The following is a 15,247-nucleotide window of genomic DNA, read 5'->3' on the forward strand; positions in this document are numbered from 1 at the left end:
GTGTGTGTGTGTGTGTGTGTGTGTGATAGAGACACAAAGTATTAATGTGTGTTGTGACATCCCTCCCTCACCAAGTCCTTTCCATCCCAAAGGAGGAAGGCTTCCTGCTTACAGAGTTACCACCTGGGTTCTCCTCTGAAATGTAGATTCCAAGTCATGTGTCAAGTTTCTGAGAGAAAAGTGATCAGAGGTAAAGCCAGATCCTTTTCCCCAGGGCTTCACGCAGCTGGGAAAATTTGGAAGAAAGCAGGCTTTGGGGAGGAGGGCTGAAGGAGTGAGCCGAAGGCAATAGGAAGAAGGGAGGAAAGGGGAAGGAGCCTTCTGCAGAGAGGAGCGAGGTTTCAGCAGATTCCATGAAAGGAAACATGGGAGGAGAGGAACACTGTCCAAAGAGAATTTCAGCAAACTTTCTGTGGGCTCGAAAACTCCGGCGCTGCCTCTCTAAGAAAATCTATGTAAAGACCCGTATTACTTTTCAAGACTTTTAGAATATTCTGTTTATGCTGAAAGAATGAATGGAGTCAAAGCACAAAGCTACAGAGGGCATTAAGAATTAGACTCACGATTAAGGAAAAACCTCAAATAGCAAAAAATCCTTGCACAACTCTTGCTTCCCTGCAGCCTGCAGCAGAGCTTCCCTATGGCAGTCAATACACTTGAATGAGTAAAGCTCATATCCATGTCAACTCCATGCTGAAATGTAACCAGTCAACCATGCATTTTCCCAACCTTTCCTAGAGAAGAGTTTCTAAGGTATTTAAGTCAACTTGCCTGCTTTAGCAGAAAGAATATACAGAAACATATGTGAATCTTTTTCTGCTGATTCCATATGTACTGTAAAAGGTAAACTGCTCCTCCCTAGGTATGAAAAACACAAAATAGGGGACAGAAACCCTTGCCAGGTGTGTCCCAGTGAGCTGAGCCCCTTCTGTGGGGTTCAGATAAGGTTAAGGGCATGTGAGTAAACCCTGACCACCAAAGCCTCTTGGTAGGAAGGCAAAACAGGTGCAATTTTCACCCATGCAGCATACGACCCTCACCTAGTGCCCACTTCCTGTTCCAGAAGTGGATTCCTTAATTCACTATGTCCCTCACGGTCATCCAAGGAAGCCTGCACGTGTAAGGCTGCTCCATTGTCTCAGGAAGCATCTAGCAAAGGTCACCTGCAGGCATACAGCCTTGGCTACTTAAGGACAAAGATCAAGACAAGGCAACGAGACTTTCGGAAGAAACTTCAGGGCCAGATGACCCAAGGAATAAGGAATGGAGAGCAGAGAGAGGGTGGCATGCCGGCCCTGTGTGGATTATACCAGCTTGTTCTCCTATGCATGTGAGACAGGATCATTCGAAAACTAGGGGCTGAATTCATTCTAAGTCCTTCCCTTTACTAACAGCATCCTATTGCCATTATGATGACTTTTAAAATCAAGGAGTAATTGGGGTGGGGGGGGAGGTGTGCCATGCAGCTTGTGGGATCTTAGTTCCCTGACCAAGGACTGAACCCATCAAGTGAGTTTTGGTGTATTTGAGCTATCAACTATGACTGATTTGCCAGTTAACAATGAATCTTACTAGACTCCGAGTAATCTGTGGTTCCCTTGAATGAAGCAGGAAGATGGATATTAGAAAATGTCTGTGTGTGTAGGGTGAGAATCAGAGATCGCAGGGATCCTAGCTAGTAAGTACAGGTTCCAGGTTATGACCTGGCAAAGGCCTATCTCTTAAGGAATAAGGGATAGACTTATAGATCAATGTCAAATAAAAGCTTTGAAAATGATAGGGGTAGCATGAAGGGACAAAATAAATGATTATGTAGTTAATCCCACTAGGAGATTATAAGAAGAAAAATATAGGAGACCCCTGTAGGTTCATGATTACTTGAGAAAGCAGGTTTCCTTAACCACAAAACCAAGCAGGCTTGCTTAACAACAAAACCAGGCAGCAGAAGCATGGTGCCTGCCCCAAAACAGTAAAACAATGGTAGCATGAGACCCACACCCTGCCCAGTGAATACAATAAGTTAGTGATTCCTAGGACTTCCTGTCTGCACACATAATCATGAACCTAGCTTGACCATATAGAGACAAGAAAACTCCCCTAGAGGAGGAACGGATGAAGGAAGCATGACTCACGTCTACTCAAGAAAGACAAAGGTCTTCTCCCCCTCCCTGCTTTTCCTTTCATCATAAAACGGTAGCATACTAAGTTCTCAGGTGTGGCATTTCTCACCCACCCTCTTGTAAGCCTCAAGTGTGTGTGCTCAGTCACTTCAGTTGTGTCCAACTCTGTGTAACCCTGTGGTCTGTAGCCTGCCAGGTTCCTCTGTCCAGGGATTCTCCTGGCAAGAATACTGGAGTGGGTTGCCATGCCCTCCTCCAAGGGATCTTCCTGACCCTCCAAGGGATCGAACCTGCAGTGTCTCCTGTGTCTTCTGCATTGCAGGTAGTTTTTTTTTTTTTTTTTTAATCACTGGAAAGTCCCATGTAAGCCTCATGAGAGAGTCATTTCCTAGGCAGGTTGATAAGAAGTCTAAGGGTCTGCAAGGAGAGAGGGGTCTGGAATTCTCAAGGAGGAAGAAAGGACAAACATTTTTTTTCCTCTACAGTCCTTAGGATTATATAACAATAATGTATCCTGCCTGAGGACAGTCTCTGGATGAAACCTTCTGGCTAATTCTGTTATCTTAAAATGTAAATTATGGGAATAGGTCTGGTAAGGTCTTTACAACCCCCAGACATTCTTTGGATTCATTGGAGAGTATATAACTCCACTGCAAACACTAGCGAGGGGGCACACTTTCTGCCCCCTTCTGATGCCTATGTCAGAAGCTTTCTCTATCTCCTTTATACTTTAATAAAACTTTATTACACAAAAGCTCTGAGCAATCAAGCCTCGTCTCTGGCCCCGGATTGAATTCTTCTCCTCTGGAGGCCAAGAATTCCAGCATCTTTTCATGGTTCAGCAACAACCTTTCACTCACAAGCATACTACCCTAATAAATCACTTCTTATCTATCACTCTGCCTCTCACTGAATTCTTCTCTACACTGACACATAAAGAACTATGGTACCAGAACTCTTTGGAGTCCCCCTGAAATGACACCAAACTGCTTCAGCAAGATGAAACAGGAATAATGCAATCAGAAGAATAGCAGTATTAGTCACAGTATTGAAACTAGAAGTTGGAGATGAATGGTGGGTGTATCTGAGGAAGAAAGGAAGGAAACCCCTAGATTCAGCCTTGGGCAATAATCTTAGCATGGTGTGATCTGTTCCCAAACTTCAGAGCCAATGCCAGAGTGCTCCAAGCTTCAAGAAACACACACACTACCTGTGCGTGCACACACGTGCAGTGGGAATCTACTTGGAGGAAACAGAGCAAGGCACAAGTAGAGAAATTTTCCCTGAACTGTTGGTTATTAATGATCTAATTCACTCCCTGAGAGTCTCCAGCTGGTTTCATATGTCTCCAAAGAATGCCACAGCCATTAGTGAGACTGTGAACGGAGCGGTTTCTTAGGACTCTCTGTATTAAAACCAGAACATGTGTGAGCGCTAAGTCACTTCAGTTGTGTCTGACTCCTTGCAACCCCAAGGACTATAACCCTCCAGGCTGCCCTGTCCACGGGATTCTCCATGGAAGAACACTAGAGCGGGTTGCCATGCCCTCCTCCAAGGGATCTTCCAACCCAGGATCGAACCTATATCTCTGACATCTCCTGAGTTGGTGGGTGGATTCTTTACCACTAGCGCCACCTGGGAAACCCTAAAACCAGAACAGTCTTGAACAAACCAGGATGCTGGCTACCCTGGCTCTGACCTAGGAGACTTCAGACAGGGCCCAGCATACCTGATTTTCAGAGACGGCTGCCAACCTTGATTCAGAACATGGCCATAAAGCCCAAATACTGGCCAGCCCCACTCCCAGGCCATCCCACTGTCTAGTCTGCCCTCTTTGAGGCCCCTGGCTCCCAGCAGCTGTCTTGGCCTTTCCTATCGGGCTTATCCAAAAGGTCAGGGAGGCAGTGTCATCCTCCCTACCCCCACGCTGAATTCCCTCCATTTCCTAGACCTCTTCTCCTTCACGAAGCCCACTCTTAGGACTTTAACTTTGTCTAGAAAGGACCAAGTCTAATGTCCCTGCTGCACCCATAAAAGGAACACATAGAGCCATAAACACCGAAAGCTAAATAGTAGCACTTGGCTGAAGTTTAAATGGCATGAAAGTTCATCTACAAATTACAGAATGACAAACTGCAGAGGTTATGTTATCAAGGCCAGTGTTGATTCTGGGCCAGTACAGGATTCAGTGATGGTGAGTTCCACCCCCTACTTGGCAAAACTCCCTCTAAACCTTGCCCTGTCTTCCATGCTGGCTCAGAGTAAAGAATCAGCTTGCCAATGCAGGAGATGCAGGTTCAACCCCTGGGTCGGGAAGATCCCTTGGAGAAGGAAATGGCAACCCACTCCAGTGTTCTTGCCAGGGAAATCCCAAGGACAGAGGAGCCTGGTGGGCTACAGTCCATAAGGTCGCAAAGTCAGACACAACTTAGCGACTAAACAACAACAGCAACGACAGCAAAACCTTGCCCTGACTCCACACTCTCTGGAATGGCCAAAGTGTGAAGCAGCATGTTGACAGCAATAAACCTCGATCCCCGACCTTTCATCCCATTCCAGAACAAATGAGGCCCCCCCCAAGGGGAAAACACATGCCTACATGCCCAGGAGGCTTTTTTTCCCCCTAAAATAAACCATTCATTGAAAACAGAACCTTTTTCTTAAAGTTCATTAATCAGCCTTTTGCATAACAAACCTGTGGCTTGCCAACAAGAAAAGGTAAGACTGCACAGGTGACGAACATCCCACCTCCTACTGCTCCTGTCTGCGCACTGTGAGCCGGGGCCCTGAGACCTGGTGTCTGCGAGGTAAAGAAGCTGGGTGCCAAGTGCCATTACTACTGGACACGGACCCCTGCCTCCATCATCGCCGTGTCTCGGGTGACTGAGAACCGTGGCATTTAGTGTAGTATTGTTGACCCTTCTAGGTTCAAAACCAGTTGTAGTGTTATAAGGAATCCTGGGCCCTGTTAATCTCCTGTTTGTCAAGTGTACTGACTTTGAAGCCCAGGAGGCTTTTACTAGAAGTCCTGACTTTGGCTGTGAGTTTAGTATTTTGAGTTCCAGGCTTTTACTGGATTTCTCCTTCCCAAATGCCTTTCATTTTGCAAGGAGACTCATGAAACAGTATGTTGGAAATGTATTGCTTTATCATTATACATTCAGAGCCACTTAGGAACACTGCAAGCTTCCTTGTCACCACTCTTTCTTCTCCTCTTCGTCATCTTCAAGTCTGTTCTTACTGATCCTCTGTTTTCCTTACAACCAGTGTGGATGTGTGGACACCATCTCTGGATCTCTGTGTATTCTCAGAGATGTTCTCAGCCTGAGAGGGGACTGACATCTTGGAATTCTTGAGTGTCATGCCTTTGCTCTCAGCATTGTTCTACCATCTTTATTCTTTGACGGCATCCCAAAGGCATGCCCAACACCAAGCTGTGCTTTCTTTAGGGACTCTCATTAACAAAGATTTCATGTTTATACTTGAAAAGTTCAGGACTTTTACCAAGAGCTTTGGGAATAGTATGATCCCCAGTAGAGGGAAGGAAGTGCAGAGCAGCACTCTCTAATTAACCAAGGGGAAAAAAAGATAACAGCACTGTGACAGACCAGCATAAATCAAGAAAAAAGAGGGATGGCAAAGCAAAGTAAAAATAAACTGCAAGAGTTATAATCATATGTATTGATTGTTAAGTGCAAACAGGCAAAATTCAACTATTAAAGGAATCTGCCTGACTAGGTTAAGAATATTGGCTCTGTAGATTTTTTGGTTTTATTTTGTTGTGTTTATCTTTCGGCAGCATGGTATGTGGGGTCTTAGTTCCCTGACCAAGAATCAAACCCATGCCCGCTTCATTGGTAGCACAGAATCTTGACCACTGGACTGCCAGGGAAGTCCCTGCTTCATGTTGTTTAAAGAAAAGGAAGAAGGTTGAAGACCTGGAGTACTAAGGAGGCACTAGAAAAATGTAAGCAAAAATAGTGCAGGAATGGCGATATTAGTATCTAAAAATGGAATTTCAAAGTAAATGCATTTCAGTAAGACAATAGGAACTACTATCAGGTACAATTTACAGAAATATTCTCACATCTAAGCTCACTTGCACCAAACAAGGCAGCAACCAACACACATTCAATACAATTTACCACCTAAGGGGAAAATATGTCAATAAATGATATAAAAATGTGATATTAAGAAAGACAGTTGATAAAGTTCTGCAGCCTCTCCCATGAAACATCCTAAATAAAGAAAGAAATCACTTAAATAAATAAAAGCTGTTTACCAAAAACGCAACAGCAAACATGCAAAAATATCTTGCTTGAAACTGCTGGCTAATTTTCTTTCCTTTGATCTGAGATATGCCCGTTGGTTTAATGACATTTCACCCCTTTCTTTTTCTCTATCTGAAAAAGAACCATTAACAGATTTCTACACTTCTGGATTTTTTCATCTTGCTTTCAGAAAATTAACAACACACCTTCCTTCACCAGACCACCCCATTAGATACAAACATGTCCAACAAACCGTGGTGGTCTCAGAATCTTATTGCCAGGGGGTCTTTGAGGGCTTATGAGATCTCTCCCCACATTACAGGGGTGGAATCAGAGCCCCATTCAGGAGCCCCTGTTTTACAGCAGTGGGATGGAGGTGTCCAGGTAGCACCCAACTTCTCACCTGGTGTTGTTCCTGCTGCCCAAAGTTTTCGCTGGCTATGAAAATTATATAATCATTTAAAGCATGAGGGCTGCTCTGCTGGCTCAGTGATGGAGAATCTGCCTGCTGGTGCAGGAGACTCAGGTTCAATCCCTGATCTGGCCGAGGAGCAACTAAGCCCGTGTGCCACAAGTACTGAGCCTGTGCTCTAGAGCCCAGGAGTTACAGCTACTGAAGCCAGGCCTCCCTAGAGCCCGCGCTCCTCAACAAGAGAAGCCACCGCCATGAGAAGCCTGTGCACCGCAACGAAGAGTAAGCCCCTCTTGCCACAACTATAGAAAAGCCCGGGCAGCAACAAAGACCCAGCACAGTAAAAAATTATTATTTAAAAAAATAATATAAAATATGAATCATGTCAGAAGCTCACTGGAAATAAGATTCATCACTCTATGAGGGTGATAGTAGCCCCTGGTAGGAGCCAGACTTAGCATCTGGAAAGTACTTGGGCTACAAGCAGATCCCCAACCAATACTTAAAGAATAAATGAAGGAACACCCACTGAAATGTCACCTACTTGAAGAATCCTTCCCAAATCCCCATTAGAAGGAAACTCTCCTGCTATTCTCTACCCCCTCTGTCAAGATTTGGAAGAGAATGTCAATGCTATTTTTTTTTTCTGCAAACTTCCAGTTGCGGAAGGTGAAAACATTAATAAATAAGCATTTAAGAGAGTGAGCTGCATGAGCTTTGAATCCAACATCAGAACCTGGCTGTCTAGTGATTTGCTTTATTATAGGAAATGGAACTGCCGTATTCAGCTTCCTATTATCTAGAAACTGGACTTTTAACTGGGAACATAAAGGCAATTTTCCCTGCCACACAAGATCTATAGATGCCAAAGAATTGTTTCAGCAATCTTGACTTTTGTGAGCCTGACCTGACCATGGGCAAAGTGCACGCTGCACAATTTTGTTCTCTGCGAGGAACCCTGGACCCAAGGCCCTGTGTTTATGGCATTTAACCCATGTCACATCTAATCGATTACTATCCACTGGAGCACACAGAATAATATGGCCAAAGTACACTTTCCTAAAGTCTCCGATAAAAAAAAAAAAACCTAGAAGAAGATGCCAAAGAGTTATAAATCACAACACACTCCTAAGAGACTGGTGAAATAGAAATGAACAAGAGAAGGCATTTGAGGCTGTTTCAGCAGATCCATGATAATTTCATCCACTCAAAGTTCTTGCCAGAACACAGGTATATAAAGTTCCCACTCAAATACACACCTGAGAGAGTGGCTTTTTGCGAGCGCAGTTGATCCCACCAACAAAAACTATGTTGGGCATGATGGGTCTTGGGAAATTAAACACAAAGTCACTTCTGAGAATCCAGACAGACCCAGAGCTCAAGAGATCCTGAACAGTCACGTCTTTCTGAAGGATTTCTGAGGCAAGTAGCCCATACGGGGTATAAACCACATCGCACAGCAAATTCTCTGTCAAGATGATGAACATGTTTTTTACCCGCTGCAGGAAGGTCATGTGATCTGAGTTAAATGACAGATACCTGGGCACATAGGATGGTGGACTGGGGCTCTGGGTACCCTGAAAGTCCAGGCTGCAAGGCAGTCCATTCAAGAAGAACACGGCAGGCACAGACAGGTACTGGGCCACAATGGGGCCACAGGGAAGGAAAGGGTCTGTCAACACGGCATCGAAGCTACTTGCCGCCAGGGAGGCCATCAGCTCCTTGTTGTGCAGTAAGTGGGAGCAGGCAGAGAAGAGCAGAGCCGAGTCCCTTTTGACTTTCTGGTATGTTGTGATCACGCGCTTCAGGAAAGGATCATCCTCAAAAACAGTACGCCCGATGCTGATAAAAGTCTCTTCCAAGTCCTCCCTTTGGAATGGTACAGGGTACCTCTTCAAGGTGTAGAATGCCTCCTCTTTGATGTACACGGAGGCGTCAGGTGCCAGGACCACTATGTCATGTCCCCTCTGCCGCAGTGGCTGGAGGGGTCCGACCAAACTCAGCCAGTGGCTGCCGTCTACCGGGACCACCAGCAGCTTCCCGCCCTGGGACACGGAGGCGCCGAGCGCACACAGCAGCAGGAGCAGGACGACTGGGCGTTCCCCCGGGGACCCTGCTGTCATGCTTGCCCTGCTCCTGCTACCAAGACGGTTTCCTGCCTCACTCACACAAGGCAGGAACCAAACAATACACCAAGTTAATGTTTGCTTGTGTCACGTGACCATAGCTGTGAGTCAGCTACAGACTGCTGGGCGTTTACTTTTTGAGATAAAGAGGGCAGGACTTTCTAGGTCTCGCCACAGGCAACAGTTTAACTGGCTGAAAGTCCCTAAGCACCACTGGAATCACATTCTTTTTTTATCTTTTCAATTGAACTATACTCGGTTTACAATACTGTGTTAGTTTCAGGTGTAGAACAAAGCGATTCAGTGATTCAGAAGCATGCGTGCTCGCTTCTGCACTCTTAAGCTCCCTGTCCTCCCTCCCTTGCCCCGAGCGCTCAGGAGTTCACCAAGATCAAGATTCTAGGTGAGAGGGAAAGAGGTGGCAAGGGTTTGGCTCATAGGTGTGCGCTTATCTGTCATTCTGAAATTCATAGTCCAAGTTAAACAGTAAGGGCAGTCATTCTTCTAAAGTTTCAATGTCACGAGCGTTCATCTGTAGATTACACAAAGCAAAGGGCTGTAAAAACACAGTCCACCATGTTAATGATTTTATGACTTTACTACATCAGGCAGAGCCTCAGAACTTCTTGAGGTCTCTGTGCACTTGAACGGTTTAAGAGTGTGACTCTGTCCAAGACCAGGAATTGTTCTTGGCCAAAATGAATAGCAGGCAGTCCACACCCACTCTCAAAAATTATGACCAAGAACCATGACTAAGCAATCCAATAAAACTTCTGCCCTGCAACCTGTGGAGATCTGACACTCAAAATCCACTGTGAATCCCCCCACTCATCAGAGGTTTATGGCAAGTGTTGGCCCTCCTGGCATGATGCGAGGAGCCAGGGCCTGAAATCCAAGTTAGGCATGGTCTGTGCCTGTCAAGAGGGCTCTGGCGGACAAACAACAGGGCAATTACAGGGCAGGCTGAGATGTGCCTGGGTTGCGGCACATGGGTGGCCAAGGAAACCAAGCAGCGTGGTGATGTAGTCTTGCTCTGAGGTCTACTGAAGAGTGGGGTGTCTGCAAGAGCGTTCCCAGACTCACTGGAAGGTGATTTCTTTTAAAGCTGAAGCCACGCTGAAGTGAAGTGACAAAACTCACCCTCCCAACTACTCCTAGCTCTTTTGATGGAATCAAATCGGAGCTGCTTGTTACTAAACTGAAAAGGGCTACATAAACAAGTCCACTCCCTCTGGATAATCTGTGGGACCCTCCAGGGGAAACAAAGTCATCTTCCTCGACTCTCCATAGCATTTTGCTTTATTCTGCCTTGTCACTGTCGCCATTTACTTGTTCAGTCATGTCTAATTCTTTTGCAACCCCGTGGACTGTAGCCTGCCAGGCTCCTCTGTCCATGAGATTTCTCAGGCAAGAAAGCCAGAGTGGGTTGACATTTCTTTCTCCAGGGGAGCTTCCCAACCCAAGGATCAAACCCACGTCTCCTGTGTTGACAGGTGGACTTATTTTTTAACCATTGAGCCTCCAGAGAAGCCCCTATTCTGTCTTGCATCCTTCAGCAATTTGCCTATCTGAGTTCCCTACTAGACTCCCTCTCTGCCTCTATCTCTACCTATCCATGGCTTTGCAGACAGTAAGACTCAGTAAATGTTTCTGTATGGATGTGATGCTCCTTCTTCCTTTGTTCTAGGCCCTATTTCCAACCCAGCAAATGCCAAATCTGGATCATTCTACCACTGGTTCTCAGACCCAGCTGCCATGGTCTTGTTTCTAGGCCTCCGCCTCCAAGGCTCTTAGTCCCTACCTCTCCCTTTTGATTCCCTGCATCGGCCATCCATGGCACAGTCCCATGCCACTACCACCCCTGAAACCTTGGTCAACACATTCCTAGGGCCCAGAATAAATGCAGACTCCTCAGCCTTGCCCTCAGAACTCCCTGGAATGGACTCCATCTCATTCCACTTCTCTAGCCCTCCTGCTTAACCGCTCTCTCTGCCTCTTTCCCTCCTGCCATTCTGAATCACTTAACCTACCCCAAACACACCTTATACTTTTCCATATTGCTTTGTTCACACTGGACTCTATTACCAATCTCTACTATTGTTTATTGCGTGCTTCCCAAGTGCCAAGCTGGCTTAAGCTTCTCAAGGTGATATGGAATCAGCAGTTTGTTCTAGTGAAAAGGTGAACCCTTTTGGATCTATTATCTTTTATGATGAAATAGTGAGTTCATTGGTTAATCATTTCCTCTTAGAACTAAGTGAACTTTATTGGTGTTGCCTCACCATTTATCAAGGCAAAGAATATAGTGTCAGAGAAAGAAAAAGGAGGGAGTGGAAAAGAGTCAGATGTCAAAAAGAAAATCATGGTGATACAACAGTTTTAGCAGAAATAATCACAGAATCCCAAGTTTACGTGCAGCACTTAAACATGGCCAGCAGTTTTCATCATCTTGATATATTGGGTCAGGAGTTAACAAACTATGAGGATTTTGGGGGGGGATCCCCAAAAAATCTTCAAAGAATTTCGCAAAGTTAAACTTATTTCTAAGATAATGATATTTGACTTTTGAATACACTGGAGTTCCCCAGTGGCTACATGATACATGATATAACAATACATTGAATGCAGAAGCAGATATAAAAATCGAGCTCTTCTGTTAAGCCAGAGAGATGTAAAAAAAAGGAAAGAAAAGAAAATGATGCTACTGTTTATTAAATTTGTTTTGAAAGAGTTATTTTCCATAAATATATGATTCATATTAGCATGTAATGGGTTTATCATTATTAAATTGACTTTGTTTTAATTTTTGCTGGAGCAAGTACTGATAGATATAACCCACATAAACAAAAGCAAAAGGGTCCTGAGGCAAAAAAATTGGAGAAATGCTGTCCTAGACAAATGGTAAGAGTGTTTGTTTCTCAGACAAGGATCAGACTAAACTCACTTCTGTTACTCTACTCTACCCCCAACTTAGAAATATCAATAACCTCAGAAATGCAGATGACACCACCCTTATCGCAGGAAGTGAAGAGGACCAAAGAGCCTCTTGATGAAGGTGAAAGAGGAGAGCAAAAAGGGTAACTTAGAACTCAACAGTCAAAAAACAAAGATCAAGGCAGCAGTCCCATCACCTCAAGGCAAATAGATGGGGAAACAATGGAAACAGCGACAGGCTATTTTCTTGGGCTTCAAAATCACTGCAGATGGTGACTGCAGCCATGAAATGAACAGATGCTTGCTTCTTGGAAGAAAAGTTATGACCAACAGACAGCATATTAAAAAAGCAGAGATATTACTTTGCCAACAAAGGTCCATCTAGTCAAAGCTATGGTTTTTCCAGTAGTCATGTATGGATGTGAAAGCTGGACTATAAAGAAAACTGAGCGCCGAAGAATTGATGCTTTTGAACTGTGGTGTTGGAGAAGACTCTTGAGAGTCCCTTGAACTGCAAGGAAATCCAATCAGTCAATCCTAAAGGAAATCAGTCCTGAATATTCATTGGAAGGACTGATGCTGAAGCTGAAACTTCAATACTTTGGCCACCTGATGCAAACTCATTGGAAAAGACCCTGATTCTGGGAAAGACAGCAGGCAGAAGGAGGAGAGGACAGAGGATGAGATGGTTGGATGGCATCACCCACTCAATGGACATGAGTTTGAGCAAACTCTGGGAGATGGTGAAGGACAGGAAAGCCTGGCTGCAGTCCATGGAGTCTCAATGAGTTGGACACGACTGAGCGACTGAATAACAGGACAACAGCCCCCACCTCAAGCCAAGGGGAAGCCTGATGTCAAGCCTACTTTAAGAAAATGACTTTCTTTCTTAATGGAAGAGCTTGATTTCCTGACCAGAGATGGAACCGGTGCTCCCTGTGGTCATAACCACAGGACCATCAGGGAGGTGCCTGTGAGAACTATCCGCTAAGGCAGCCAGAGCCACATCTCCCCGTTTGGCGATAACCGCTCGGCAGAGGTCAGGTGGGCGGAGCAAATGAGTGGGCGGGTCCTCTGCGGCTGCGTGAAACCTGTCACAGAGCACTGTATGAGCAATGCATTCTGGGTTCGCCCCATGAGACGCGGCATCATCACAAGGGGCGCCCACTCCGGGCAGCCTGGCCTGGTGGGCACTCGGGCCCGCGCCCCGGGGGCTGCCAGCCAGCACCTGTCCTTGGCCCGCGGGGCCGTTCCCGACCTTCCAAGATGGTAGACTACTACGAGGTGCTGGGCGTGCCCCGCCAGGCCTCGTCAGAAGCCATCAAGAAGGCGTACCGCAAACTGGCGCTCAAGTGGCACCCGGACAAAAACCCCGAGAACAAGGAGGAGGCGGAGAGGCGATTCAAACAAGTGGCCCAGGCCTACGAAGTGTTGTCCGACGCCAAGAAAAGAGACGTCTACGACCGCTACGGCGAGGCGGGAATAGAGGGCGGCGGCTGTGGCCGCGCCGGCGGCGGTAGGCCATTCGAGGACCCCTTTGAGTGCGTCTTCACCTTCCGGGACCCGGCCGACGTCTTCAGAGAGTTCTTCGGCGGCCGGGACCCGTTTTCGTTCGACTTCTTCGGAGACCCGCTGGAGAACTTTTTGGGGGCTCGGAGGAGATCCCGGGGAAGCCGAAGCAGGGGGTCCGCGTCACTCTTCTCCGCCTTCAGTGAATTTCCAGCATTTGGAGGTGGTTTTTCTCCTTTTGATACGGGGTTTACCTCATTTGATTCCATTGGGAATGGGGGCCTCTCTTCCGTCTCCATGTCCTGTGGTAGTAGGGGGACGGGCAACTTTAAATCCATGTCGACTTCCACCGAAATCCTGAATGGCAAAATGATCACCACCAAGAGAATCGTGGAGAATGGCCAAGAAAGAATCGAAGTGGAAGAAGACGGGGAGCTGAAGTACCTGATCATAAATGGCAAAGAGCAGTTGTTAAGCAGTGACCCCAAGTGATCCTGGTCCACGCTGAACTTAAGAGCACAGCTTGAGCAGTAGCAGGGTGTTCTCTTTTTTTTTTTTTTTGAAGACTGCAGGCGAGCTCTACTTGCAAAACAACTGTACTCAAGAATTTATGAACAGTTTGTGCCAACGCCTATTTGTTGCTACTGTTGGGCCACAGAATAGGACCTTTGTTTTTCTTTAAAACTGTTGTAAATATCTGTATGCACTTTGCTATTTATTAAACATAACCCCAGGGCAGACACTGCTTATTTCGTGTTACTGAGACAAAATGTTCACCAGGGCACCTTCAACCTGGCCTTTCCACTTTGCAGTGTGAACCTAGTGTAGTTTGCTCTGAAGTTAACATTTACAAGGTAAATCAGTTTACTTCCTTTTATTAGCACAAAGTAGTAAGATATGAATATATTAATAATACTTTTGGTTTAAAGAGAGCATTTACTTCCACATATTGCTGGTGACACAGGGAGAGTTAACTGTTTAAATATAATGTTAAGCCTAGGCTTTATAAAAACAGGTAAGCCTGACAAAGGTAATGTATTTAGTTTGTCATGCCTGCGCTAACAATTTACCACAAGTTTGGTGACTTGGAACAATGTGTACTTATTCTCTTAAAGATCTGGAGGTCAGAACTCTGAGGTTGGTTTTATAGGAATGAAGTCACTACTAACAGGGAACACGGATGGGCAGGCTGTAGTCCAAATGGTTGCAGAGTCTAATACAGCTGAGCAACCTCACATACACACACATTCTCTCTCACACACGCTCTCTCCTCCTCCTCCCTCTCACTCATTCTCCCTCCAAAGGCTAGGCCAAAACACATAAGTGAATTCCTCACAGTTACACGATTGACTATGAGCAGCCTCAGGACAGTATTCAGATCTCTTGACTTAAGCAATAATTTAAAAAAAAAATAAGAATGGTGGTGATGACCAAAAACAATGTAAATCTCATTGCTAGCTCTTGATTGGTTCTACAACTATGGCAGCTGGAAATGTAAAAAGCATTTCCGTAAGGCTACACACAATTTTCCCATTGCCACGTGCACGCTATATCTTATCTCAGGTTGACAAAAGCCAGAAATTTTGGAAAGCTTTGAATAGTGCAAAGTTTGGAATATTGATTGAGTGGTGCAACATACACAGATCTGAGAGGTAGCTTTCTGTTGGCACATTTTATGCCCTCAAAGAAATCTTTTTGGGCATAGTTGCTTTATGATATTCCATTACAAAGTGTGCGACCCCCACCCATTGGTCATCTCCAAAGAAAGGTTTGCATAAGGCATGAGAGTGAAAAGATATCTGAACTGGACAGACTAAAAATGCAGCTTGTTCTCTCATCTGAAATTATAATCACCGTATTTGTGAGTCTACCACC

General features: G+C 45.4%; 2 protein-coding genes across 8 annotated transcripts in view; one reads left to right on the forward strand and one right to left on the reverse strand.

Moving 5' to 3' along the window:
- The window catches only part of LOC110149846 (UDP-glucuronosyltransferase 1A1-like), a 120,328-nt gene that overhangs the window by 4,648 nt on the left and 100,433 nt on the right, over positions 1-15,247 (reverse strand). The window contains exon 1 of one of the 7 annotated variants that reach the window (XM_020912571.2): positions 8,063-8,958. The exons of the other annotated variants lie outside the window; for them this stretch is intronic. Within the exon in view, the coding sequence (XP_020768230.2) occupies positions 8,063-8,926 (864 nt within the window). The 5' untranslated portion in view covers positions 8,927-8,958. Of the gene's footprint in view, positions 1-8,062; positions 8,959-15,247 lie in introns of those variants that run through there. 7 annotated transcript variants of the gene reach the window in all.
- On the forward strand, positions 13,053-14,112 carry LOC110149847 (dnaJ homolog subfamily B member 3-like). The gene has a single exon (XM_020912574.2). The coding sequence runs from the start codon at positions 13,130-13,132 to the stop codon at positions 13,862-13,864; it is 735 nt and encodes a 244-aa protein (XP_020768233.2). The 5' UTR covers positions 13,053-13,129; the 3' UTR covers positions 13,865-14,112.

The sequence above is a fragment of the Odocoileus virginianus genome, chromosome 5 (genome assembly GCF_023699985.2).
Source record: "Odocoileus virginianus isolate 20LAN1187 ecotype Illinois chromosome 5, Ovbor_1.2, whole genome shotgun sequence".
Taxonomy (NCBI): Eukaryota; Metazoa; Chordata; class Mammalia; order Artiodactyla; family Cervidae; genus Odocoileus; species Odocoileus virginianus.